The sequence below is a fragment of the Pseudonaja textilis genome, chromosome 3, assembly GCF_049901715.1.
Source record: "Pseudonaja textilis isolate UNSWEBS1 chromosome 3, rPseTex1.2, whole genome shotgun sequence".
Lineage (NCBI taxonomy): Eukaryota > Metazoa > Chordata > Lepidosauria > Squamata > Elapidae > Pseudonaja > Pseudonaja textilis.
In genome coordinates, this window is record NC_141992.1 from 50,433,347 (window position 1) to 50,461,098 (window position 27,752).

Sequence of the window (27,752 nt, forward strand, 5' to 3'; positions counted from 1 at the left end):
TTGACTCATATTTGGCCTCAGTGCTTCGGCGACCATTTATATTATTTTATTTTTGCATGACAGTGATTTTTTTTTCATGCCCTCCTGGTGCAAACCGAAGCCACATAGCAACGCCGAATGATTGCCCCCAGTCCCCCGTGCAAAAATTCCCCTGCGATTGTTCCATAGGTGCTTTTTTTTTCTTTTCCCCACAGAAGACAACTGGACTTGTTTTTTTTCTTTGAAGACGTTTCGCTTCTCATCCTAGAAGCTTCCTCGGCTCTGACTGCATGGTGGAGAGTGGAAGGATTTCTATTCCTTGCAGGCAGCTGGTCATTTGTATTATTTTAGAGAGTCGTTGAAGCCACTTCTTGGATTAAAAGTGCAATGTCTTCAAAGAAAAAAAACAAGAAAGTCCAGTTGCCTCCATGGACTTTCCGCTTCGGTTCTGACAAAATCCAGGCTCGCGACTTGACCTAGTCCCCCATTTCGCATAAGCCCGGCACTGGCTGATCTCGGAAGCTGATCGTGGTCAGGACTGGCTGGAGAGAGAGAGAGCCCGCTTCCATTGCAGTGAGGAGGCATAAAACACACTGATCCGTTATAAAGAAGAAGCCGAGGAGGAAGCCATTTCTTGCCTGGATAATGGTTCGAAGCGATCAGTGGGACGTCTGAATGCGTTTCGCCCTGCTGTTTCCATTGGCTCTGAACACTTGAACTGAAATTCTTCGCTGCGGTCCTGTTTCGCCGCCTGACAACAAATCTCTGAAACTTTAGCCGCCTGGCGGTCTTTCGAATAACTCAACTAAATTTGAACCCGCCCTTTCTCTACATTTGTCGGAGGGTTCCTTGATGCCCTCTGAGTTTGCTTGTTTTCTTGCAAACGTTTCATTACCCTAACTAGGTTACATCATCTAGCACTGATGATGTTACCTAGTTTGGGTAAGGAAACGTCTGCAAGAAAACAAGCAAACTCAGAGAGCACCAAGGACCCTTCATTTCAACCCTGAGCTACAAATATTATCCTTTGTTGATACTTCATTTCTCTGGGTGGCATAGTTGAGTTTTTGTAGGAGATGTTAGTTGAGACCATTATGACTCGAGAAGAAAAGACTAGCAGCAAAACCCATTTATTTCTTTCAAGTACAGGTAGTCCTTGACTTAAAACACTTCATTTGATGACCATTCGAAGTTACAAGGGCAATGAAAAAAGTGACATGCCTTATTTTTCACACTTATGACCTTTGCAGCATCCCCATAGTCATGTGATTTATATTCGGATGCTTGACAACTGATTCATATTTATGACAGTTGCAGTGTCCATGTGATCAACTTTTGTCACCTGACAAGCAAAGTCAATGGGAAAGCCCAATTCACTTAACAATAGTTGTTGCTAATTTAACTGCAGTGGTTCATTTAACAAATGTGGCAAGTAAAGTCATAAAATGGGCAAAACTCACTTAAATTTCCCACTTAGCAATAGAAATTTTGGCCTCGATTGTCATCATATTTTGAGGACTACCTGGACCCTTTCTTTTAGTGTCTTAAAATGTCCGAGAACAGCTGAGGCTCCTTCAAAACCTCAGATCTGCAAAATCAAAATTATTTGTCAGATATTAAAGGCATCCGCAAATAAATAAACAAAGAAAACTCCTTTTTGTTAAAAAATATTAGTTTTTTTCATAAAAATACTTACGTGAGTAGCTAGTGGGTTTAATAGTGTTACTTTTATATAATTCAATAAATAAATATTCTACCAATACATCAGGTTACTTTTTAATACATTTTTAATATACAGACACAAGCTCTTTTAGGGTCTTCCATAATTTTTAAAAGTGGGAAGGGGTCATCAGAGCAAAAAAAATGGTGAGAATTAATGTTTTAAAGTATTAAGACAGTATGTCAAAATGTTAATCTTTGACCTAGACACCCTAGATTGATTCCTGGAAGGACATCTGTGAAAAGTGATTGTGTTTAACAATATAGAGACCTAGATATTTTTTGACACCTTCCCATTGCTTCCCGATTTAAGATTCTTGTTTGAAAATTGTTAGGATGGGCGTACGTTGTTTACTGTGTGAGCTGTGAGGCCAGTCATAAATTAGAACACTTGCTAAACAACCGGTCATTAAATGAGGACCACTTGTATTTGGTTTGCCGGTCACCTGGCCATGCCCACCCAGTCACATGACCACCAAACTACACCTACCTAGTAATGTGACCACCAAGCCACACCTACCCAGTAAGCCATGCCAGCCAGTCACTTGACCAGCAAGCCACACCCATCCAGTCCCATGACCAGCAAGCCATGCCTACCCAGTCACATGACCAGCAAGCCACACTCTCAAATTAGGCCACATCCTCAAAAATTTGAATCCCACCCCTTGGTGGGGGGCACCAAGGATGAGTTTGTAGCACCAAGGGGTCAGTGGACTGAAAAAGTTTGGGAACCACTGAATTAGAGTATACCTTGTACTACATTCCTATGACATACCACTAATTTTAATTCCAGGTTTTTTTAGTGTTTCTTATGAGTAGCTTCATTCTAAAAATCTGTTGTGTCAAAAGTACTCACACGGTTCTGTTAGTAGATAATTCAACAGTTACTGAATTGTCTATTCAGGTTATCATGCAAACAATATGCATATCCTAAAATACTCATATGATGCACCTTAGTGTTTGAAAGATTTAAATTTTCATATCAAATCAGTGTCTGGATTTAAAACAAACTGCAAAACCCTATAAAAACCCATTTAATATTTAGGCAAGTATAATTAATTCTGTAACATGGTTTGCCCTAGGCAAGCTCTTTTTTTCCTGTCTCTTCTGATAGCATTGGATTTTATATAATTTTGACAAATAAATAAATGAAGCTTAATAATATAACAGAACCATATATCATTGAATCAAGATAGAGCCAGTGGTATATGAATAGAAAAGTTAAATGCATTATAATTAAAACAAATTATATTTTGTGAAGCTCTGCATTTTGATTATTTCACTTACAGTTTTGCCCTCAGTACTTCCTCAAAAGCTTCCTGTTTATAGGATGTAATTTACAAGAAGCTTTTATTGTTTCCCAGAGAAAGGGACAAGTTGTAGATTGTTCATTTGGTTATATAGTCCTATTAGTTTTCTTAATGCAGCTATTTCTCAGAAAAGTTCCAAGTAAGAGACCATAAAGAAGAATAAGAATGATGGATGAGAAACAGAAGCTTCCAGAATCCTCAGTGGTCAACCTGGTGCATATATTTGAGAACTTCAGGTACAAGGGATTTGGGGAACTGTTGTAAGGTCATGGTTGAAGGCCAGATGAACAGGAAAGAGCTTAAATAGTGGAGGACTAAAATATAGGATTTATTATATTACCACTTAGGAGAAAATGCTTTTGTCAGAAAATTGTGGATACACAAATCTAGTTTACCTTTTTGGAAAAGTGATAAGGACTATTTTTTCCTTGGTGCTTTAAACCATGGAGAATAGACCTGCATAAAAATTATTGGATAACTTGGGTATATGATTGTAATAAAGGTTTGATGTGAATGTTTATTAAATTTGGTTAGAGTCAAGAAATTTGCTTCCCTGGTATGAAATGGTATATTCAATGTATTTTATTTTTTATGGTGGTTTCAAAATCTGTCTTAAATTTTCTGCTGTCTTATAATAGCAATAGCAACAGCAGTTAGACTTATATACCACTTCATAGTGCTTTACAGCCCTCTCTAAGCGGCTTACAGAGTCAGCATATTGCCCCCAACAATTTGGGTCCTCATTTTATCCACCTCGGAAGGATGGAAGGCTGAGTCAACCTTGAGCCTGGTGAAATTTGAAATGCCAAATTGCAGGCAGCTGACAGTCAGCAAAAATAGCCTGTGGTACGGCACTCTCTAACCACGGTGCCACTGAGATAATAGAACATGATATTTGAAAACCCTGTTTCTCATACTTGATGCTGAGATACTTTTATTTCTCAACTAACTAGAATTTGCCATGGAATTAGCTGTATTTAGTCTCTTTATTCAGATTCTTTGCCCAGATTCTTTGAATATCCAAAAGAGAGAGAGAGAGAAAGAGAGAGAGAGAGAGAGAGAGTGTTCAGGAACAACAACTATAATGCTGTGCAGGAACAATGGGATAGCAAATATAATTCCTTTGCTACCATCTATTGGTTGTCTGGAGTTTTGTAGACTAGATCTGGTATCTAGGTCAAATTGATTTCTGAAATTTTATTATATAACTTAGGAGTTATGTATCTGGTTTGGCTGCTCTGGAGCCCTCTGAGTACAGTTCTCTTGTTGACTGTGAACTGTGGTTTTCTCTTTAAAGTGAAACTTTGGTCAAAAGAAATAATTACTGACTTTTGGAAAAGTTGAGGAAGCTTAAGTATGTTGTGAAGATTGTGAAACAGAAAAGAGGATGTAGTCCTTGGTAGTTAACACTCAATTTGGTAAAAGAAATGCAGTTTATTTTTGCATAGGCTGATCTTACCTATAAGAGACATGAACAGAAAAACTGATGACTACATAGAAAGGAAGAAAAGGGGGAGCAGAGTGCTTTTCTGAGGATCCTCCATCCCATATCGATTCTTTCATATTGTAAGGTTGCATTGGGAATCAGTTGGATTCATTTTTATGTTATTTAGCTACATTCCTTCTTTTATTCAGACGTAAGTACATGGCATCAAGTACAACTTACTTCTAAACTGGATAATGCTTCACTAAACTTGATGAGACTTAGTTTTGTGTAGAGAGTATAGTATTTTGTAGTAAGGTAAACATTTTTGGAATTAAAAATCAATATTATTAACTGCAAAAATGACATAATTTCAAATATAGATATTTATGAAATTACAAGTCAAAAAAGTGATATTAAATGGTATTCTACATGTTATCTTCATTTAAATGATACCTGCTATAATACATGTGGACAATATTACAGTTGTTTATATTCTACTTTTCAGCATAGAATCCTATCAGAACTTATCTGTAATAATGGCAAATTTCCATATTATGCCCTACATAGTTTGCCTTAGAGACTCATTTGTAGTCTATCAAGGGATTATAAATTTTTATGATCATTTCATAATGTTGGGTATTACTACATGATGTGAGGGGGGTGGGTGGGCAAAATACAAGCAACTAATTAATTAATGGGGGTTTGTCAGGTAACTCTCCTAGGCCATCCTTCACAAAATTGGAGGTGCGGGAAGAAGGAAGTGGTGCTATACAGTATATTAAATTCCTGAACAAAAGTCTAAATATAACCAGATTTACTGGAAACGTGTTTACATATTTCCCCTCCCGTTATGGCTCTCATGATATGGCTCTCATGTTGTAATGTGTTAGGCCAGATTATTGAAGAAATCGAGAAAGATCAATTTACTTATAATGTTCTACAGTTTCTCCAAACTTCATTTTGCATCATTAAAGAAACAGCAGGCATTTATGGCTTTTCTGTGCCAATTGGAGATTGGAGTTGTTTTTCAGAATTCTAGAACCAAAAATAGGCTGGATTGAGCTACTCCTTGGATCACTGTGAAAAGGATTGAATTACTTCTGCAGCCAAATATCTAATCCACATATAGACCAGAAACGCTTTGCAAAGTTGCATGATCAAGGATTATCAACATCAAGAAACAATAGCTTTTTCTGCTTTGTTTTCTTTTGATATCCAATAGTGAGTGGGTGAAATTTTCCTATCTTAGAGACAGCATGATCTCATTCCTGCATATCATTTTTTTTATTTTTTTTATTTGGTTCATCAATTGCTTACAAGATAATAGGTATAAGTAAAAACATAGTTATGAATACATGGATACATATAAGGAAAATAAAAGAAACAATAGGACAGGGACAGTAGGCACGTTGGTGCGATTATGCATGCCTCCTACAGACCTCTTAGGAAAGGGGTGAGGTCAATAGTAGAAAGTCTAAGGTTAAAGATTTGGGGGTTTGGGGAAGAAACCACAGAGTCAGGTAGAGCATTACAGACATTGACCACTCTGTTGCTGAAGTCATATTTCTTGCAATCAAGTTTGGTGTGATTAACCTTGAGTTTGTATCTATTGTTTGCTCTTGTATTGTTATGGTTGAAGCTGAAGTATTCATTGACAGGTAGGACATTGCAACGTATGCTTTTATATACTATACTTAGATCGGACCAAAGGCGGTGTAGTTCTAGGTTTTCTAGGTCTAGAATTTCAAATCTGGTGGCATAAGGTATTCTGCAATGAATAGAGGAGTGGAGAACTCTTCTTGTGAAATATTTCTGGACTTTCTCAACAGTGTTAGTATCAGATACGTAATGTGGGTTCCAGACTGATGAGCTGTATTCGAGTATTGGTCTAGCAAATGTTTTGTAAGCTCTAGTTATTAGTGTAATATTACCAGAGAAAAAACTACGTAAGATTAGGTTAACAACTCTTAATGTCTTTTTGGCTATGTAGTTACAGTGGGCTCTAGCACTTAGGCCATTAGAGATGAGCACTCCAAGTTCCTTGACAGAGTTTGGATCATCAATAAGGTCTTGACTATTCAGCCTGTATTTTATTTTCTGATTATTATTTTTTTGCCAATATGTAGGACAGAGCATTTATTTGTTGAGATTTGAAGTTGCCATTTGTTTGACCATTCTTATACATAGTCGAGGTCTTTTTGAAGGGTAGCAGTATTGTCTGTGGTGTTGAATAGCTTTACAGAGGTCATTTATGTAGAGTATGAAGAGAGTTGGTCCTAGAACACTGCCTTGGGGGACACCACTGTTGACAGGTACAGAATTTGATAGGACGCTCCCAATTTTGACCATTTGTTGTCTGTTTGACAGGAATGCTTCTATCCAGTTATGCAGGTGTCCAGAGATACCATAAGATTTTAATTTTAGGAGTAGTTTGCCGTGTACCACTGAATCAAAGGCTTTACAGAAGTCTATGTAGATTGCATCTATTGCTTGCTGTTGGCCTTTATAACATTTCCTTGTTTGTTTTTAATGATGTTTAAATTCTATCTATTTAATTCTGCCTTTAAATGAGTACTATTACACTGAATATGCATATTCACGTATATAAAGGCATGCAAATTTTGGTTTTGGTTTTGGTTTGGGCCTCCCTTTTATTTTGAAGAAGTATATGGAACAGAAATTTCTAAAACCTTTGTTTTTATGTGGACAGGCCCTGCTGCAGTCCTGAGAAAGAACAGATCCTTTCCCAGTTGAAGTTTCAGCTAGCAACTCCAAGTCCTACGGCAACTTCCATGCTGCGACCTGTGACATGTGAAAAAGTCAGGAGAAACATTAAGAAAGCTGCAGTTATACAGCCTGGCCAGGTGCACTGCGGTACAGAGTCTCTAGAGCAGCAACAGCAAGCTCCTAAAATGCTCCCTGTCAAATGTCTCAGCTCTTTTCGAGACAAGATCACTGTCAGCAACTGGAGGGCAAAACAAGCCCCAGATTCTCAGCCATACTTCACCATGCAATCTGGAAGCAGCAAGAATCAGGTAATAGGTTATACCAAGGCGCTATTGATATTGTGTACAGCTTCTCCTGTTGTGATTTGCAAACCAGGGATAGCCCATAAATATTTTTGGGATGATGTATAGAAAGATTGTGGGACAATCAAGAATATTGATAATAGACACTTCAATAGTTTTGACCAAAATCAAATCATTGAGCTGTTTCATATTTGCATTGGTAACAATAATTAAGAGAAAATGATATCTCACTATAAATTATGTAGGTAACCTGATTTTACAACAATTCATAAAAAGGCTCATTGAAATTCACTAGAAATTTCAGATATTTCATGAAGGAAAACAATTATGATTACTACTGAATTACTATGTTGGTGATGCAGTTGCAAAAGCTGCATATCATCACTGATGATATCTCAATCTATCAAAATATTTTAAATGATTATAAATCATAGGTTTCCAAACTTATTTCTCCTTACTTTCTATTCACAGGAACCAGAGGAGAAAAAAATAGCTTTGGAGCTGCTGGAAACAGAACAGGCCTATGTGGTTCGCCTTCATCTTCTAGACCAGGTTGGTTGGCAGCTGCATTTCAGTTTTCTGCTGTCCACTATCAAAAAGCTGAAAATAAACTACCTCCATGATTATTATTTTACTTAAGAACAATGAATGAAGATATAATAAAATTGCCTTCTGGATATTTTCATCCTGTACAACTCATTTTTTTAAAATTTAATAAATATCAGGTTTCTGTAGCAAGCAATTTTAATACTTTGAAAAGTAAAAAATTTCACATAGTAAAAACAGAGCCCTTTCTGATATTCCATTGTCAAAGTAACTCCTAACTACTCACCTAATGGAACTACTTTGATTTGGAAAATTATATGAAAAATAAAAAATCCTATCTATCCCTTAGTCAATTCTATCCCTGTATCTTATAATACTTATCTGGTTGTAGCTGAATGAGGAATGGAAGCAGGATCTTTTCCTCTGCTCTGCTAAGGATTTTTATTTATATGATGTCTTTTATTTTGTTTCTATTCCAGATGTCCTTTAATTACTATTACAGTAATTATAACCACTATAATTCTATATTGTAACTATAACAATTGGTACTTTTAATTGCTATAAATTTAGAAAATGCTAATCCAAATCTCCTGATTTTTCTCCTCATATCAAATCTCACCTCTTTCCCCCCCCTTTATATTGTGCTTTTATCATCTCGGTCTTCAGGGAGATGTTATTGATCTTACAGAAGTTTCTGCAGAAGACTTTTGGGTTGAAAAGTAGGGTGAAGCATCATATTTAAAACTATGTTTCTTCATTGACTGAGAATGTTCTTTACAGGTGTTTTTCTCAGAGCTAATAAAAGAAGCCAGAACTACGAAGGCATTTCCGGAAGATATAGTAAAAATGATTTTCTCTAATATCTCCTCCATATACCAGTTCCATTCCCAGTTTTTCTTGCCAGAGCTGAAAAAACGTATGGAGGACTGGTAAGTTATGAAATCAGCCCGCTTGTCTTTTTTGCCCACTACTTTCCTGGAAAAATATAACAAATTTAATAGCTTGTTGAAAGCTAGATGTGAAAATGATTCAAGTAGTTTAAACTTGAGTCACTGAGAGTTTTTTCTCAACACTTTGTCCAATCTTGAAAAACTCTTATGTATGGAGAAGGTTGCATTATGGTACATGGTACATAATGCAACCTTATAATTGAGTTTATTTTTATATGCATATATAATTTTATAAAGAATTTCAGTTATAATAGTAAGACCTAATACAGACTAAACTTAAAGTTTTATTAAAGAAAAGAGAACAGGAAGAGGAGTAAAAAGTATAAGAAAAAAGAAAGAGAAGAAATAGAAAATAAAAGAAGACAAATATATAAAAAGTGGCTTCCAACCATCATTACCTTTACAACCCTATAATGTCTTAATTTGAGGTAGAGTTGGGGCAATTGAATGGAGCTGAGCATTTACTGGCTGGATACCCTTCCTGATGCCATGTGAAGTTCACAGCAGATATTTTTTTCCTTGTGCCCTAGGAAAAAAACATCTGTTGCTACCTAGGATTGAACTCTCAACCTTCCAAATGGAAGGTGAGCATCTTCACCATTAGTGCATCATGCCACTCATGCTTTCAATCTTCATCACAACAAGCACAAACAAATTTAGTGACTCTTTATCCCCTCTAAGGTTACAAACAATTATGTCTCCATTCCATATCCTACCTCTTATGTAAAACAAATCCCTAAAACATCATCATTTCAGTGCAGAAAGTTCACAAAGGCTTGTCAGAAGTAACAACATAACTTGTTTTTAACCTTGGTCAAATAAACCAACTTCATATTCCTTCCTTTTACTTTTATCAGTATTAATCTTTATTTCATTCAAATACTGTTGTAGCATTTGATTTTTCCTTAATTTCTTCTTTATCCCAATTGCACAGAATTCTTCAAGTCTTTAATAAGCCTATTTTGTAAATCTAATAGGAAAAAAAATACCCAAGTCATTCTCCTGGTTTGTCTTTTATATTTCTCTTTTAAATTTTAAAACCTCAGCAACTTTCTTTTGTAGACCCAGTGAAACATTCTTGTATAAGTCCTTCTCTCTTGGCCTATCAACTGTAAATCCACTTTTGATGTCATCTTTATCTTGTCAGATAAAATTTGTTCTATATACAGTATATGATGTTTTCAACAAAGTTTTTTGGACATTGTCTATCCATTATCACAAAATGTTGATATTGTGGCTTATATTTTCTGATTCTATTTTTCAAAAAAATTCCTTAGTATTTTTAGTCTTATAATTTTCTGCATCACTTTACAAGTTTATAAATGTTTCCTTTATCTAAAACCATAATCCCATCTAGTGTCAGTTTTTCAAATCAGGAAATTGCTTATCTTCATTATGACCTTTAAAAACAAAACAATCAGTTCCCCATCATAAGCTATTTGTTCTTTATAATTAATCACAAAATCTTATTATAAAAGTTTCACTACTCTAATTTTACCTGGGCATTTAGTCTATTTATAACTTTGTAAAATAAAAATCTTATTTAGTGTTTTCCTGTTCATTTTCGATTGTTAAATTCTTAAGCTTACGGTTAACATTCTCTTTAATTCAGGATTAAAGGCATTTGAAAACAATGTCATTGTTGTTTTCATATTTGCTCTTCCAAAAGTCTCTAATAGCTTAGAAATAATTAATGAGCAATTTCTGAAAGTGATTAGAGCACGAGGTTTGCAAACTTAATGTCCTTTAAAAGATTCAGCTGCCATTGTGAGCAAAATGGGTAATCCCATTGTTTCCTGGTGCTTAAAACCACTATTCTGTATTCTCCTCACAAGGAGCAGTCATCTGGAGCACATGTGGACCATCTCCTGTCCCCTTTCTATCTGGAGAGATTTCAAGGAATCAGTTTACTCACTGGTTCTTTGATCTTTGCTGTCATCATCAGCTACACTTTTATAGAACAATCTTCAGTACACCATAGTTCCCTGAATGGCTGACTAGCTGACTTCCTGTTGTTTTTATAGTAGGCAGAGAAAAGGATATTCTGACAAATAGCATTTTTAGAACATTGCTACTAATGTTGCTATATTAGTAATACTATTTTTATTTATGTAATTATTTATTCCATTGATTTGTGTTCTTAAATTCTATAAAAATAACATCCAGAGCAACAATTCACTTCTTATGAACACTCCTGTAATGTAATGCAATTCACTGATTGATTATGTGCATCAAGTTGGCATTAATCCATTATGACCATTCAGATTTTCTCTAGGGTAGAATGTAATAGGCAAATAGTTTTTAGTATTTACCCTGGCACTTTATATATTTAAATTGATTTACATTCCTATCTGTCCCTATTTATTTTGATATGACTTTCCCCTTAATAGCCTTTAAGGCATACATCCCTGTAAGCTTCTGTTCTTAACTGAGCAAGTTTGTATCTATTTTTACAGAAGTACCTGCTAACTTCCACATTTGTTACAAGCTCTGAAAAGTGAAACACCATAGTGGGTAATATAAAAGGTTTCAACAAAAGAGAAAAGCAAGCACAGATCATTTATTGCCTGTTTACCTATTTGGAATATATTTCAAACATATTCACCATCTGAATACATTTTTACAAGCTATTGTAATCATTTTTGCAGAAGAATTTAATAGAAAATTAGTACTACTTTGCTGGATATATTTTTAAAAATCAGACAATTGCTTATTACAAGATGAGTTATGTCCAGTGATAGATGCAACTGGATATTTCTCCAGGATTCCTAGTCTATTTTAACCTTTTTTTTGAGATACTAACACTCTTACAAATCTTGCTACAGGGATTCCAATCCCAGACTTGGGGATATCATCCAGAAACTGGCTCCTTTCCTGAAGATGTATAGTGAATATGTGAAGAACTTTGACAAGGCAATGCGTCTGATTACTGTGTGGTCGGAAAAATCCTTACCATTCCAGGAACTCATCTCAAACATTCAGGTGAAATGATTTCAGAGCTCATTATACAATTTGATTATTTTTTTTATTCAAATAGGTTTTTAATTTGATTAGCTATATATTTGTTTAGATATATAATCTAGTATGCATTTATCTTATCTGAAATTTCTGGGTTTACTGCTTTGAATATTACTTATGATTGTTCCCAACCATTTCATAGTAGAAGGCTTAAATAGGTAGGCTTAGAATCCCTTATAGTCCCTTTCTATGCTTTACAATGCAGGATAGGAATACATTAGAAAAATACAAAAATGAAGAAAAATCTTTTTTAAAAAATTTTTTCCATGTCCAAGATCTACTAATTGGAAAGGTGTCTCCTGTCCATTTATTATCTTTCTGAAAGATTAAATTTCTCTTCTTTTTTTCTCCATGGAATTAGTTTTAGGCTTAGGAAGGGAACTTCTATTAGCACTAAGAGTAGTTTTCTAAATTTATTCTCCATGTGCATCTATGATGTACAGGGTCAGGATATAGAGAAAGTGTTAATCCTTTTCTACTCAGTAGGATTCCCCCAGAAAGTCCCCTTTTATCAATTCAATTTCAAAACAATTTACAATAATTCAAAATCTTTTTTTGTTGGTACCAATTCGTTGCTTAAAAAAAAAAGCATAATTGTTGAATGTGTGGGAGAATTATTGTTTGCAAGAAGGAATAACTAAAGTTTCCTTCCACAATTATGTGTCTTCCCTTTTTGGTTGTGTTCTTAAAAAAAAAAAAAAGCAGTCTCCTGGCTGAAAATGTGTCTTAGTGGTGATGGTCTAGAACAGAGGTCTCCAAACTTGGCAACTTTAAGACTTGTGGACTTCAACTCCCAGAATTCCCCAGTCAGCTATGCATAAGACTTAAACTTCCAAGTTTGGGGACCCCTGGTCTACAAGAAGAGATGTTAATTTTTATTTCTTAACTACAATCACCTTTGAAAATAGATGGACTATAGGAACTATATATACTAGGATCACCTTTGAAAATAAGCCTCTTCATAGGCCTGAAGAATACCTTGAGGTGGTGACTTCCACCTAGATTGGTACTGTTTGGCTGTTGATTTCCTCATTGGGAAATTTGAGGATGAAGTGAAGCATATTTCAGGAGCTATTTGCCCATTCATCAAAGGGACCAAGGCTTAAGGGTAGAAACAGAGCCTTAGCAGAAATCTGTAGTCAAGACAGGAAGGTTGTGTATGTGTATATGTACAGGTACTAATGAAGCCTTCATTGTCCTGGTCTTACTTTCTTTTTCTCTAATTGTTATTGTCCTGCACAGAAATGGGAAGTATCTGCTAATTTAACCTTGCAGCATCACATGTTGGAACCAATACAGAGAATTCCCAGATATGAACTCCTCTTGAAGGATTATATTCAAAAACTACCTTTGGAATCACCAGACAAGGAAGATGCACAGAGTAAGAGTTTTGCTTTGGTCCCTTCTTTTAGAATGAGAGAAAAAAAAGTGAGAAAAGTGATCAATATTGCCTCTGAAGTGATGCCTTCTGGTCTCCTTACTGAATGATTTTAGATGTTCATGGTACTGATGCTCTTTCTAATGTGCCATAGTTTGTCCAAATTATTCCTCTGTTGCTCAGTGTCACAAATGCCAGTCTAGTATCAGGCATGAACTAACTGTATAAAAGAGTTGTAAGAATACTATTATTTCTTGCAGAAGCTTTGGAAATGATTTTCACAGCAGCTAAGCATTCTAATGCTGCCATCGCTGAAATGGTGAGCGTCCATCTGATCTCATAGTCCCTTACTTATAGGTAGGTATCTCAATAGCTAAGTTACTGTTTTCCATTTTGTTAATCATTATTCCATGGCTTCTGCAGGAACGACTCCAGAACCTATGGGAAGTATATCACAGGCTAGGCCTTGATGATGACATTGTTGATCCTTCTAATGAACTTATTAAAGAAGGACCCATTCAGAAAATCTCTTTCCGGTTCAACAATACCTCAGAGAGATACCTGTTCCTGGTGAGATATTTTTATTTTATTTATTTATTTCTTAAATTTATTTGCCATCTATCTCACCATAAGGTTACTCTAAATGGCTAATTTATTAGTTGTAAAGTGATGGAGCAGGAAGATAGTATCAAGTTTCTGATGGGGACATCTCTCTGACTCCCAAATTATTTGGACTGGGGCTATCAGAGTTCCAGTTAACACACCCAACAGAATCAAAACTCCAAGGCAGGCATATTCCTCAAAGTATAGATTTATTAGCCATGTCATATTGGCACATCTGGGAAAAACCTGACTCTGAAGGATCTGAGGTTTTCTCCACCCAAATCAAACCCCAAAGTTTTTTTTCCCCAAGTCACACATCTGTCACATGGTCCAACCAGGTTGCAGCCACCATCTTGGCTGGCTTTGGTCCATGCCCCTCCAGTGCCTGGTAGAGTGTCCTTGGTTCCCATGGGAAAGAATGTTTGACTGCACATCCCCAACTATCTCTATCTCCCCCCACACTTATATTTCCACAGCTCCAAGCGGCCTTGCTGTGGCAGCCCTGAAGATGCTTCCAAAATGGCTTCAGCTCAAAATGGCTTCAGAGCTGACAGGGGCAATATTAAAAAAAAAAAAGAATTTGGAAAAAGTGAAGGTATCCCTAGACTTACAAACATTCATTCAGCAACTCCAAAATTGTGATGGTGCTGAATAAATGGACATATGACCTATATTCAAAGCTAGGGCTGTTGTAGCATCCCTTCAGTCTTTTCATGAAAATTTGGGTGCTTGACAATTTGCCCTTCTTTACAACTAGCTGCCTCCATCCTGACTATGTTTCCCTTCTCTGGGCTTCTTCCCTGCCCCACCATGCCTTGCGACACTTATATCTTTCAAAGATTGCCTTTCCAGAAAAGCATTCAGACGATGTGATGCATGGCCTACAGAGGCTGCCCCGCACCATTCTCATTATATCTCCAAAAGGTGCAATTTTCCAAATCCTGCCCTTCTGAGAGATCACAAAATTGGCGCCTGCTTCCAGAATGGCACAAGGCAGCCTCTGTAGGAAAGCCATGAATCACATCGATTGGGAGGAATTTTGGAGTGATGATCTTTGATAGAAGTAAATGGAGCAAAGTATGACATGGCCGGGAGGAGAGCCAAATCTCTGGGACTTGTTGGGTCAGAAAAGAGGCACAAGGTTGTGGGATCCAGCAAGGCAGGAAGCTGTGCATGGGTGACTTGGGGTTTTGGGGTGACCCTGGAAGGCCTGGCTCAGGCCACATGTAAGCTGGGGAGCCGCTGCAGTGTGTGTGCCTGGGCCTGAAATTGAGTATGAGGCTTACGCCTGCACTGGACCTCTGGAGGCCTTTCACACTTCCTTAGGCATTCTGGCTTCCACTTTACAACACACGTGGTCCTTAATAGCCACAATGGGGAGATACAGGTACAGATACAGAGTGAGGTGGTCAGAGGGTACCTTGCTTAATGACTACAGTGACTGCAATGATTTACATTTCCAGGCTTGGTTGTGGTCATAGGTCATGCCTGTAAAGGAATGCCCTGGCGAGGATCATTGGTGATAAAAACATTTTATTGAGCCTTCTAGACATAGTCTGAAAAATGATTGCAAATATTGTTATGATTATTGTTATGATTGTTAATTTACTGGAAAGGGTAAGAAAGAAATTCAAGATTGTCTCACTTTGATTTTCTCATTTATAAAAGGGTGCAGAGAGAAACTCTACTGGCCTTTCAAGTTGCTGCTATTATACCTTGCAAGCAATAAAGTTTCTTGTGATATCTGTTTCCTGGCCTCTCTTCCATTGAAGTTAGAACACAAGATCTGTAGAGAGAAAAGGATTGCGTTTTTAATTCGGTATTTTTATTGATAGCAATTCCTTTTAGTTTTGTCCAACGTTCTCCAAATACGGTGTGTATTTGTGTATTTGTTTTGTTTTTGCAACTTTTAGTTCAATAACCTGCTGTTGTACTGTGTACCAAAAGTCATTCAAGTGGGTGCCGAATTTCAAGTGCGCCACCGGATTGATGTCAATGGCATGAAGGTCAGAATAATGTATTGTCTATTCATTTATTTATTCAAGTCAATTTGTAAAACAGCTGTGATGACTTTTATGGAAGTTTCTTTGAGTGAGGTTGGATAGAGTTGCAACTAGGGTAAAGAATTCAAGAATTCAAAAGGGGAAGAGAGAGAGAGAGAGAGAGAGAAGATGAATTTGCTTTAGAGCAGTGGTTTCCAAAGTTTTTATTCTGCAGAATCCGTTAGTTTAAAAGTATTTCCCAGAGCCCCTGATCAAGAGGCAAATACTAGTGGCAGAAAATTGGTTGTGTTTGAGTGAACATTGTTCCTCATGAAACGTCATGAAGTTGTCCTGGAGAACATGGTTTGAAAAGTCCTACTATAGTAAATTCAGGGTTTGCTAGTCAACACCTCTCTGCAACTCCTTAAAGCAATGGAGTCTTTAAATCATATATAACTGAATGAGCCATATGAAGTAAATTAGTATTTACTCTCATTTCAGTGCTGTAATTTTTTTCTTTTAGGTTCGAGAACTAAATGATGTACAGTTTCCTCATGCTTTCCTTGTGTCAGGGAAGCAGCGCACTCTAGAACTACAAGCTAGGTAATTAAGCAAGAAATGTAGCCTTTTTTTATTCTAGCAATATATGTATGTATGTATGTATGTATGTATGTATGTATGTATGTATGGTATTCAGCTTTGTTCAGGTATTTTCCCACGTCATTGTAGTTGTGCTTTTAAAGTTGTAGCAACGTTTTGGCAGAATCTCATCTGCCATCATCAGGCTTCTGTATAGTGTTCATCTGTGAGTGTACAGATACACTATACAGAAGCCTGATGATGGCAGATGAGATTCTGCCGAAACGTTGCTACAACTTTAAAAGCACAACTATAATGACGTGGGAAAATACCCAAACAAAGCTGAATACCATACATGTAAGTACCCGCGAAAACTTAAGAAAACAAATATATATATATACTGTCTCTCCAATAAATGACATCTTTTTCTCTGCAGGTCCCAGGAGGAGATGGATGCCTGGATTAGGGTAATTTGTTTTTTTTAATCTTAGGAAGCATCCTAGCCAATGAGGAAACCAAAATACTCTCAAGAAGTATAATGGGTTATGAGAATAACCTTGAGAGACAGGAAGAAGAGCTACGGCCTAATCAACAGTCTCATAAGAGGAATCTGAATCCAAAGCATGAATGGAATAGGGAAAGTTTCTCAGAAATTTCCCCCCCTAGTTCTCTGAAATGACAGAAGGTGTTGGGGGGGATTTGGAAGTTAAATTTCTCTTGAAATATAAAATCTCCTTTAAGTCAGACTTCATAGACATATCATTGCAATTTTCTTAGCAGCAATTTGGAAATGACTTATTATTGCCCTCCTTTCCTTCTTTTAATTTCCCAACTTTGGCATTTTTAAATGTTCTTTCAACCAAGCCCTAACCGTGTCCTTCCCTATTTAGCTTTTCAAGATCAGATAAAGTCAGTTAGCTGCTGCCACATAACTACACCTTAAGAAATCACCCACAATTAATTCAGTATCCTTCAGTATAGAAGGCACTGGTGCTGGTAAATTCTAATTTTGGCAGCTAGATTAAGACCTTTGGGAACCCACGTGGACATCTTTAGAGGCTCAAACACAGTATGTGATAGGGTATCCCCATGCATTTAAAGGGAAGTCAATTTCATTCACATATATAGTGGGTAATAAAAGTGAGAGCAGAAAGCTCTTTAAGGAATTTAAGCAAAGGCAGGGAAAGGTTTTAGAACTTTCCTCTTAAAAAAAATCCACCACCCATATATAAATCCACCCATGCTTCATCTTTGATTAGGTCAGTCTTAGATTAAACCGATAGGAGCAGCTATTTACACATGTAAATGGAAACTACGCTTCTTTTCAGAAATCCTTCTATTCAAGGATTCTGTTTTCTTCCTCCCTCCCAGACCTTCCAGTCTGCCATCAACAAGAAAGAAAAGAGGAGTGAAACCTTCAAGGCTGCAAGCCAAGGGCAAGAAGCAGAGGCACAAGACTCCAGTGTAAATCTCCAGTTACACACCTATTGTGACTCTATTTCCTTTGCACTTTGGAACTACCCATATTCATTTCCTCTTTTAAAACCACGAGCTCGTTTTCCAAAGATTGTAACTACCTAAATTGACAAAGACCTTAAAAGTCTCTGGTAACGAAAGGGGAAGGGAAGTTGAACAGAAAACATATCTAACAAAGTTTTGTTGTTAAGTCACATTTACTCTAGTTATGCTACTTTGAATTGAGGCTGTCACACCCTCTGTGTGGCCAGAGGTTGATTGAAAGGGGTTGCTTGATTCAGAGTCTCTTTTCTTGCAGCAGAGCCAGTCACAGGAGCTGGGCAAGTGGGCTCCTCAGTGGGTAAGGGACAAGCTGGTCACCATGTGCATGCGCTGCAGAGAGCCATTCAATGCTATCACACGAAGAAGGCATCACTGCCGAGCTTGTGGCTATGTGAGTGTGCTTATTTGTTCTCTACCCTCAATTGTTTTGGGATAGAACAATCAAGGTCATTGATAGGTCTTGCCGATCTGAAGAGCTAGTACTGAGTATAAAGATGATTAGGGCTAGTGCAATGGCAGACCTGAAAAACCTCGCCAAGAAAACTGCAGGGGCTTGTCCAAGCAGTCTCCAAGAAGTGGGTACAATGAACATTTAAAAAAATAAATAACTCACCCCATTTAACCTTCTCCAAACCTGTGGTTTTTCTCCTGGAGGCAGGTGGTGTGTGCCCGGTGTTCTGAATACAGGGCTGAATTGCAATATGACAAGAATGGACTCAAACGTGTCTGTGTGGAGTGCTATGTCTCCCTAACAGGGAATTTACTGCCCGTCGAACAGCATGGGAAGCACAAAGGCATTCTGGAGGTAAGGGAAAAGCAGAGTTGGAAAGTCTGCTTCCTCTCTTTCTTGAGCTTGTTTCTTGGTCTGTTGATAACTTGACCTTCTGAGTAGGAATTTTGTTATTGCAGTAATTTCACTTTTGTCACTTTGAAAGTACTTACCTCGCAAACACTTCCCCATCAACATGTGCAGAAGCATGCACATATAGCCATCATGTTCTTTCCTTTCAGGCAAGCAACATTGTGCAGCATAGAAAGGAGAAAAATATAGAAGAGCCAAATAAATTAAAAGCCTGAGATACAGTACAAGGGGAAAAAAGAAAAAACAAACATAGCTAAAGCTACTTTACACTAAAACCATTCAGTCTAAGTCTCCATACTTTTCTATCTTTTCAAATTATCTTGGCTTCCATCAGAAACATAACCTCACATTTGTATGCATTGTTTAAAGTTGCATATTTATTCAATGCTTATTGTTTATATTGCCTTTTATTTTTTAAACATCTCACTTCTTTGTCATCAGAGCTAACCATGACTTTCTCAGACTCTCATCTCTTCTTGAGCCCTTCATTCTTCTTTCATGGGGTTGTTTCATTATTCTTTCTTTCTTTCTGGCCAAAACACCTCAATATACTGCATATATTGACAGATAAGTTCATCTCTGTATAAGCCAAACTTCAGGGTTTTTTTGTGTTTTGTTCAATATATTCTGGAGGGCTTCTTTGTTTTTATATTTGTATCAACAATTGTTTTTTGTTTCCAGAAGAGATCCATTTAAAATGTTACAACTGGCTTATCGCTAGGTAGTATATTTTTCATGTACTTTGGTGGGGGGAAAAAAGAGAGTCAGATTTATTTGAGGTTGGGCTTACTTGTATGTGTGTGTATTTTTAAAAAAATATTGTTATGTATATTTGCAGTTGAGCTTATCTGCAGATAAACTAAACTCGATTTTGGGGTGTATTTTGGAACCTAAAATTCATGGATTATCCACAAGTACATATGGTGTTTTTTGCATACTTGTCACTCATTGCTCTATTCAGCCTATCACTTCTACTCCTATTCCTACTCCTACCACCTTTTTATCAACATTTGCATGTCTTCAGATTTCTTCTTTGCAGTGAATTTCCATTTAAGGTAGAAAATATATTGCTCTATTTTTCACAAGTTATAGATCAGATGCAATGCAAATGTTCACTCCATTTTCCTTTGGTATCAATCACTTTAGACTTCAATAGATTACTTTTCAAATCCATTCTCCTTGTTGTATCATCCATTTTTCTAATATTTGCTACAAATATTTGAGTCCTCAGCTAACAATTATGGTATTGTGTGCCTACAAAAACTGAAGGTTGGCATATACATCATGTCTTCACCAAAATACCTCTCATGTCCCTACAAACATTCATTGTGCATTGATCCATGAATACATTAAGCAAAAAAAGGAACAACACACATTCTTGCCTTCCCCTCTGTTCAATGTTGAACATTTTTATGCATTCCATTTATTCTCATTCTTTATTTCTATCACATGCCACTGTAATTACAATCAACCAAACTTCAACTTGATATTTGCACAAAACACTGAAGCATATTCACTTTGTAATATGCTCTCTCTACATTTACAAATATAGAATAAACTTTGTTTTTCACATTCATACATTTGTCGAAGACCTGCTGAAGAGCAAGACACCATTCAATACCGTTTTTGCCAGGTATATATATTATAAAGCCCACTCCAGTTCCCAAATGTTGTTTGCTGTTCTTGCTACTTTTCCCTTTTTATATGGGAACAATAATAGCATTCTTCCATTATATGGTCCATGATCAAAAATAGATGCAAACTTTACACACCTTAAACAAGCCATGCCATAAAAAAAAAATCTACCTGTATTTTTATATTTTTAAAGAAACACATTTTCTATTTGCACCATCTTTACCTACAGCTTTACAATTTTTCAGTGCGATTGCAGCATTTATAACTTTTTCACCAGTTTCTTTTCTTGGACAGTAACATTTATAATAGGGGTATCAAACTGGATTTCTTTGAGGGCCAGATCAGCATTGTAGTTCTCCTCCATGGGCTGGCCGAGGGGGTGGGAGAGAGATGGGACAAACTCCCTGTGCAGCACCCTGCTAGCCAAAATGGGGCACCAGGGGCTGTGTGCAGCCCCCTGTGCCCTGTTTTGGCTGCCAGAGGCATGGCAGGGTGGTCCTTTGCTATTTCCAGGCCGGCACCGCGGGCCAGATTTAAGCACCCCGATTTATAACATTAATTTCAGTTTCACTCTTCAGCACATTTCTATCATTCTCATATTCATGATTAAAATACTCTTTCCAGCACTGTCTCGTTACAGTTTCATCCAAAATCACTTCATCATTATTAATTGCTACAGACTTCTTTTTTAGCTCTTTTTACCACTTTCAGCACATTTTTTAATTTCCATCAAAAATTGCTCTGCATTTTCTTTGCCTCTTGTAATGGTTATATGTTCTATAACTATATTCTTTGCAATTATTTGTTTCTCTATACACACATTATACAAATGCCTTTTAACTTCGTTTCTTACAGCACTAATTATATGCATTTTTCTTCACTCAGGGCCTTTTTCACGTTCTGCTGCCATCAAGCATTTTTTTTAAAAAAAATCATTATAATTATCATATACTAGAGATTTCTTTGGGACCCAGTAACATATTTCTTTTCATTCTGTATCAAGTAGCTTCAATATCCTCTTTTTCACACCCACTTTCCATTATTTCTATTGAAAGATTAATCTATTCTTGAATACGTTTTTAGCAGATTCATTTCTCCCATTATCACTACAGTAAAGCATAATATGCACCTATTACCACCCTATGAATTCAAACTTCCTTATGCACCCACAACCACCTAAACAACATCATTTCATACTGCCTGACATACATTTTAGCGTTTCCATGTACAGGTAGTCCTCACTTAATGGGAATTGGTACCAGAATTTCTGTCACTACGTAACACAGTCATGAAGCATGATATCATATGATCATACGAATTCCAGCACTCCTGGTTGCTGTCATTAAGTGAATCCCACACTTTGAACTTCTTGCTGTTGAGTATCCCTCCAGTCATATGAGTTTGATTCAGGCACCTGACACCTGCTTGCAATTACAATGTTGCCGTATCCTATGACTATGAAGTCGCCATGGGAGACTTACTGCCTTCTCCATTGACTTTGCTTGTCCAAAGCCAGCAATGAAGGTTGCAGTTGATGATCACATGACCAAGGGACACTGCAATTATGTAATTGCAAGCCAGGTGTTAAGTGCCCAGATTATATTCATATGTCCATGAGGAACCTGTGATGGCCAAAACTTCAAGGATCAGTACCTCTCATTCAGCACTATTAAAAATTTGAATGGTCACTGAACAAGTTCATTAATATAAGGACTACCTGTAATATAACTATTTTAATCTTGTATTTCATTCATTAATCCATGCTCTCTACTCCTCTTATATTCTAAGTCTCAATCTTTTATGTAGCATAAATATCACTATAAATTGTGGCAATGTGACTTCTGTTGCCCATTATGACTTTGATCATGGATTGAAATTTTGTACAATATATACAATATGTCAGCTAAATCATCAGCCTTAGTTATAACCACGTGCAGCTTTTTTTTTATGAATTAAAGAAGAAATTAGTTTTGGCACATTTTGGTGAATATGCTACAAGTGCAGCCCAAGCCAACTTTTATTCTGAGTATGATCACACTATTCTATGCAGACTAGACTCTCTAATCGAGAGACTAATTTGAAATCCAGTATAGTTCAAGAACTAAACAACTGTTTCTAAATGCAGTGCATAAGGGACTAATTAGTATATATTAGCATACATATTAAGAACCTCCAGTTAATATGCCTAATTTGGGCATAGGAAGCCTAATTTAGGTTCTTCCTTCCAAGATAAACTCCTTGGCTGATTTTAGACAAACACTGACTCTTAGGTTAGCTTGCCTCTGAATTGTTCTATGAATGCAACTGGAAAAGCTTTTACCTAAAAATAATGAGCGTTGTAGAAAGACAACTCATTGAAAAACACATTTGCTTCATTTTATTTAGATCAAGATTAAGAAATGTAAGGATCTGCTGGCTCCATTCAGCTTGTTGATTTCTGATTGCAAGGCCATTATGAAGTTACATTATCAATGCATGGAAAGCCTGGATGACATCAAAATTTGGGATGAATGACATTACCTGTTTGGGATTTTTTATGTTCCTTAGTCAGATCTGCCAAATATATTTCATTTCTAGAAGGTCTATGACAGGGGTCTCCAACCTTGGCAACTTTAAGTCTGGTGGACTTCAACTCCCAGAATTCCACAGCCAGCAAAGGAATTCTGGTAGTTGAAGTCCTCCAGGCTTTAAGTTGCCAAGGTTGGAGACCCCTGGTCTATGAGGCTCCTTCTAATATCATCATTTTATGAATCCTGGCAAAGTTGTAGGAGATGGAAGGAGTTTAACATCAGCAATTTTTTGCCAACATCGCGTGATTACATTTTGAGGAGCAATTCTGTCTATAGAAGCTGGTTGTGGGGTATGGTCAAGCTCCTTACTGGACTAAGGATAGTTACTTAGTTATCAGTGCTGATGCTTTATACAATATTTCAGACACATTCATCCTCCACAGAGGATTTTTATCTATGACAGCTGAATGAAATCTCCATGTTCTCTTTTGGGTAAGAGTTATTAATAATGCTGTGAACCATTTGTTTAATTGGTAGAAAGAATCTGCAGAAATATCAGGACAGAGCCTAATGTGCAGTTTTCTGCAGCTTATGGATAAAAATGGAAAGGGGAACATGCGTGGTTGGTTTGTGATCCCACGAGATGATCCACTGGTGTTGTATATTTATGGCGCACCTCAGGTACGTTTTTGCATAGAGTTTATTATGATGGAAATTAATAAGGTTGACAAATGAGATGTTTCCCATCTCCTAGAACCCTGCCCTTCGATATTCTTTCATAATATCAAGCTTGGGTTTATAAGAACAAAGAAATGTTAGTGACAGGAAAAGTTCTCCATTCCAAACTAACTGTAAGATGTACTTGTGAATATTTTTTAGTTTCTCCTCCCACCATTTCCCATCAGCATCATCTCAGAAAATATATTAGATGGTCTAATATGCTCAGGGTGATGCACATATTATTTATTTCACTCTTCCCCCCCATAACAGGAATCCCATAGAGTAGGTTGGAACTGAAAGATGGTGATTAGTTTAATGGCACTTTATGGGCTTCATTGGCAAAGGGTCTCCATTGAGCTTGGGTCTCCACAAACTTAAATATTATTTAATTACAGAAGCATTTTGTTCCAACTTCATCCTTCCCTGTGATTTTCCACTTCTGGAGGGAAATCATCCCACCCCAGCCTGACACTTTCACATGTTTGGGAGTCACCAGGGCAGGGAAGGTTGAATGTATTCCACTGAGGAGAAAAGCAGTAAGAAATAGAGCGTCCTAGCTGAGTGATGTGCTGCAGTTTGACATGAGCCCAGTAGTAACTGATGAGAAACCAAGGTAGAAATCAGAATATATGAGAGGCAGGATGCACAATTCCCAGCACAAACAAGAAGATTTTCTATAATTCGGCTCTGCCGAGGAATTTAATATATAGTTCTGCTTAGTCAAAAATACTTCAGAATGATCTGAAACTTTCAAGTTCTAGCTTTGGGAGTTCCTGATGTGAATAAAAATATTGAATAGAGAGGATTGAAGTAAGTGATTATTACATTTATATGGCTGCCCATCTAGACTGTATGCAACAATTTTAGTTAACTTTTCCGTACTTAAGCAATAGCAGCCTCTTGAGGCTGATTTTGGTAAAACAAAATAAACCAAATTGAAAAGGGGAAAAAAAACCCTCCCAGACAACTATGGACAAAATTAGTTTGGATTTTTACCGGTAGTAGTAGAGAATCAAATCAGTTTGATGATAACAAAGTGATCATATCTCAAGAGAGATATGAAATTAGTTATGGGACATTTGAAAATAACTATATTTGGATCCTTTCTTCACCTGACCCAGGATGTCAAAGCCTACACCTCTATCCCCCTGTTGGGTTACCATATCAAGGAGCCATATCAGAACAATCCCCGTCACATCTTCCAGTTGGTACAGTCCAAACAGACTTATACCCTGGTTGCTGAAACCGAAGAACTGAAGCAGCGCTGGATGAAAGCCATTGAACTGTCAGCCAGGGGAGGAGAAGAAGAAGAAGATTCATGCGATGATCTGGAATAATTCAAGTTCCTTCTGAGGCTGTTTCATAGTCTGAATTACCACTGTAATAAGCATTGAATCTATATTATAAATTCACTCATGTCTTTCGGTTATAACTTTTCAGTGGTTTCAAATCATAGCATTTGTGTCTGGTAGAGATTTCCTTGGCTTACTGGTGAGCCTGCCAGTGGAACTACCATATATCTAGCGAACTATTCAAGTCCTAGTAAATTGTTGATTTGTCATTTAAATTTGCAAACTTTTATTTATAGATTGTCCTGTTCATATACATATTACATGCTGGCACAAATAATACTTCCTGTTTGTGCATAGTTCTCTCTAAGAGGTCTCTCTTTTGATCTACAGTTATGTCAGGGAAATTATTATCTGATCAGAGATTCTGACATTGAAGAATCCAAAAGTGCTTCCTTCCATCTATTTAAAAAAAAAGGTGAATGGGATCTTTATCCCAATTCCAACTACAAAATATAATCTATGACAGGCTCAACCTGTCTTTCAGGCCCAAGGAGAATTGTGTACATGGCATGCTAACTTACACTACTTTTAAAACATTTAGATATATTCATAGAGGTTAAACCTACATTTAATATTTTGTTATAATAGCTAAATTAAATCTGCATATTCAGAAAAAGAATGTAGGGAATTTAGTGAATTTCTAAATATATCAGAATGATCATAACTGGAGACTGAATGTTGTCTCAGATTGGTCATATGTATACCAGGAAATGCCCCAAAGGTATTTTAGAAGGTTATATTGGTAAAACTGAACATGTTGAATGTTTCAAATCAGAAATAAAGTTGGACTATCTGAATTTATTTTATCAACTACATGGTAATGGCTGCAGATTGTGTGGTCTATTTTCTGACACTTCTAAGCATATAATTATTTTATTCTTTAGATGATTATTTTCTTAGTTGCAATCCCTTTCCTTTTAGGTCAGTAAATCTCTGCTTATTTTTTCATGTATCAGTCTTACTGGACTTATTGTTAGATTGATGGAAGAACCCATCCACAATGGTCTTCAAACCATTTATCTGTACTGTGTATTTTATTGTCAATTATTCAGAAGCAGGATATCAATGTTTATTTGATGAACTATTAAATTACTGAGAGATAAATACAGTTAAAAGTAGCAATTGTTGAAACTGTTTTCCTTTGGTAATTCCATCTACTTTCCACTTTTCCCCAGGGGTCAGAGTGACAAGATTTCTCTTTGCCCAAATGCTATTTCCTTGTCCCTTTGATTCTCTTCTCTTGTTAACATTCTAAAATGGTGTCCATGGCTACTTGAGGATGTCTTCCTCGACTCTTTCCAAGAAGCTGTTGTGTTTTTAGAAGATCTTGATTTTTTTTTTTTAGAGGAATACTGGAAATTCCAAATGAAAGCAGAAACTTCCCTCATTTTTAAAAAAATACAAGAATACTTTTGTGATCAGCTTTTGCAAAAGATAATATGGTGGCATGGATACAGCTCCATGCTTTATTTATTACCCAGAGAAAAAGACAAGTTGGCACTGGTAGGAAGCAATTAGGAGGAAGCTAAAAGAAATTGAAGGAAACATTCTGTTCTGTCAGGGTTTGTATCTTGTTACTTCCTTAACTTGTGAAAACACTCATGACATATTTTCAGAATTCCAAAATTTCTACCATCTGCAACAAGTTGGAATCCTCTGTTCTAAAACTATTCCCCTCCAAGCTTAATCCATTAGTATGCCTTATCAGTATTTATTATCCCTATCTATCAGTACATGATGCTACAGTGACCTTAATCTGATATCCTCCAGATAGGTTGGAACACTACCCTCAAAATTCCAAGGTAAGACATACTGATTGGGAATTCTGGGGTGGGTATTCCAACACTTTCAGTGGATGTTACAGCATAAACAAGCGAAAAGCTTGCAAGATGGATACTGTGCATGTCCAAATAATTTAATAATAAATGCTGAAATTCCTTTGTGCACTTTTAGAATGTTTAGCCCACATCATTCGATATAATTCAGGCTGTATGTCAGATATCATATATGGCTACCAGATTCCAGAAGTACTGTTAATAGAAAAGGGTGTCATTATCAAATAAATGCTCTGTAATGATTTTTCTGTCTTTCTTGATGCCATCAATAAATAAATAAATCTGGCTTTTTGAAACAAATGGAACTCTTACAAAACTTCAGTGTCTTTTAGCATTACTTTTTTCAGGAGAAGTGGCTTTGGCATGAGAAGTCATCCATTTGCCATAGCTCAACTGTTGCTTTTTAAATTAATCTCAGTTTATGCCTCTCTCCTGCCCCACTTTAACTGGTTTTCTATTTGAAATACCCCCCATTAGAATTACACTACATGAAAGATGACAGGGGTAGCATCTGGCTGACCTTCTCTGGGTTTGTAAGCTAAACAGCAGTGAATTTCATCACTGCTTGAATAGAGGACTCCGGAACTGCAGGCTAGACTAAGAAATAATTAATTTTAAAAAAAGCATAATGGAAGAAGGCAGACTGCTACAATCAAGAAAATGGCCTGGACTCATCTGTTAAATTGATAAAATCAATTTTGAATGGAAGGAGACTCTATATTTAGTTAAATCAAAGAGTGCCCGTGGCTTAAAGAAGAAGGGCATGAACTGATGATGTCTATTTGGAAGATTTTTGTGTTT

At 36.6% G+C, this 27,752-nt stretch overlaps 1 protein-coding gene across 4 annotated transcripts; it reads left to right on the top strand.

The window, feature by feature from the left end:
* Positions 1-3,023: 3,023 nt before the first annotated feature.
* FGD2 (FYVE, RhoGEF and PH domain containing 2) lies at positions 3,024-25,913 on the top strand. Of its 4 annotated transcripts, none has more exons than XM_026716870.2 (16): positions 3,024-3,244; positions 7,145-7,469; positions 7,935-8,015; positions 8,790-8,938; positions 11,785-11,941; positions 13,220-13,358; positions 13,616-13,674; positions 13,779-13,925; positions 15,872-15,964; positions 16,464-16,543; positions 16,956-16,986; positions 17,891-17,983; positions 18,297-18,428; positions 18,696-18,842; positions 23,582-23,725; positions 24,886-25,913. In XM_026716870.2, the coding sequence occupies exons 1-16, from the start codon at positions 3,174-3,176 to the stop codon at positions 25,099-25,101; spliced, it is 2,064 nt and encodes a 687-aa protein (XP_026572655.1). In that variant the 5' UTR covers positions 3,024-3,173; the 3' UTR covers positions 25,102-25,913. The 4 variants fall into 4 exon arrangements, with proteins under 4 accessions (XP_026572655.1, XP_026573912.2, XP_087785772.1 ...); XM_026718127.2 differs by having other exon boundaries at positions 3,053-3,244; positions 18,294-18,428; XM_087929646.1 differs by lacking the exon at positions 3,024-3,244 and adding an exon at positions 4,495-4,645 and having other exon boundaries at positions 18,294-18,428.
* Positions 25,914-27,752: the final 1,839 nt, after the last annotated feature.

Coding starts and splice junctions, on each gene's coding strand:
- FGD2 (XM_026718127.2), top strand. CDS start 3,174: ATGATGGATGAGAAACAGAAGCTTCCAGAATCCTCAGTGGTCAACCTG. Junction 16,987..17,890: donor AGATGGATGCCTGGATTAGG/GTAATTTGTTTT, acceptor CCTCCCTCCCAG/ACCTTCCAGTCTGCCATCAA. Junction 18,843..23,581: donor AGCACAAAGGCATTCTGGAG/GTAAGGGAAAAG, acceptor TTTAATTGGTAG/AAAGAATCTGCAGAAATATC.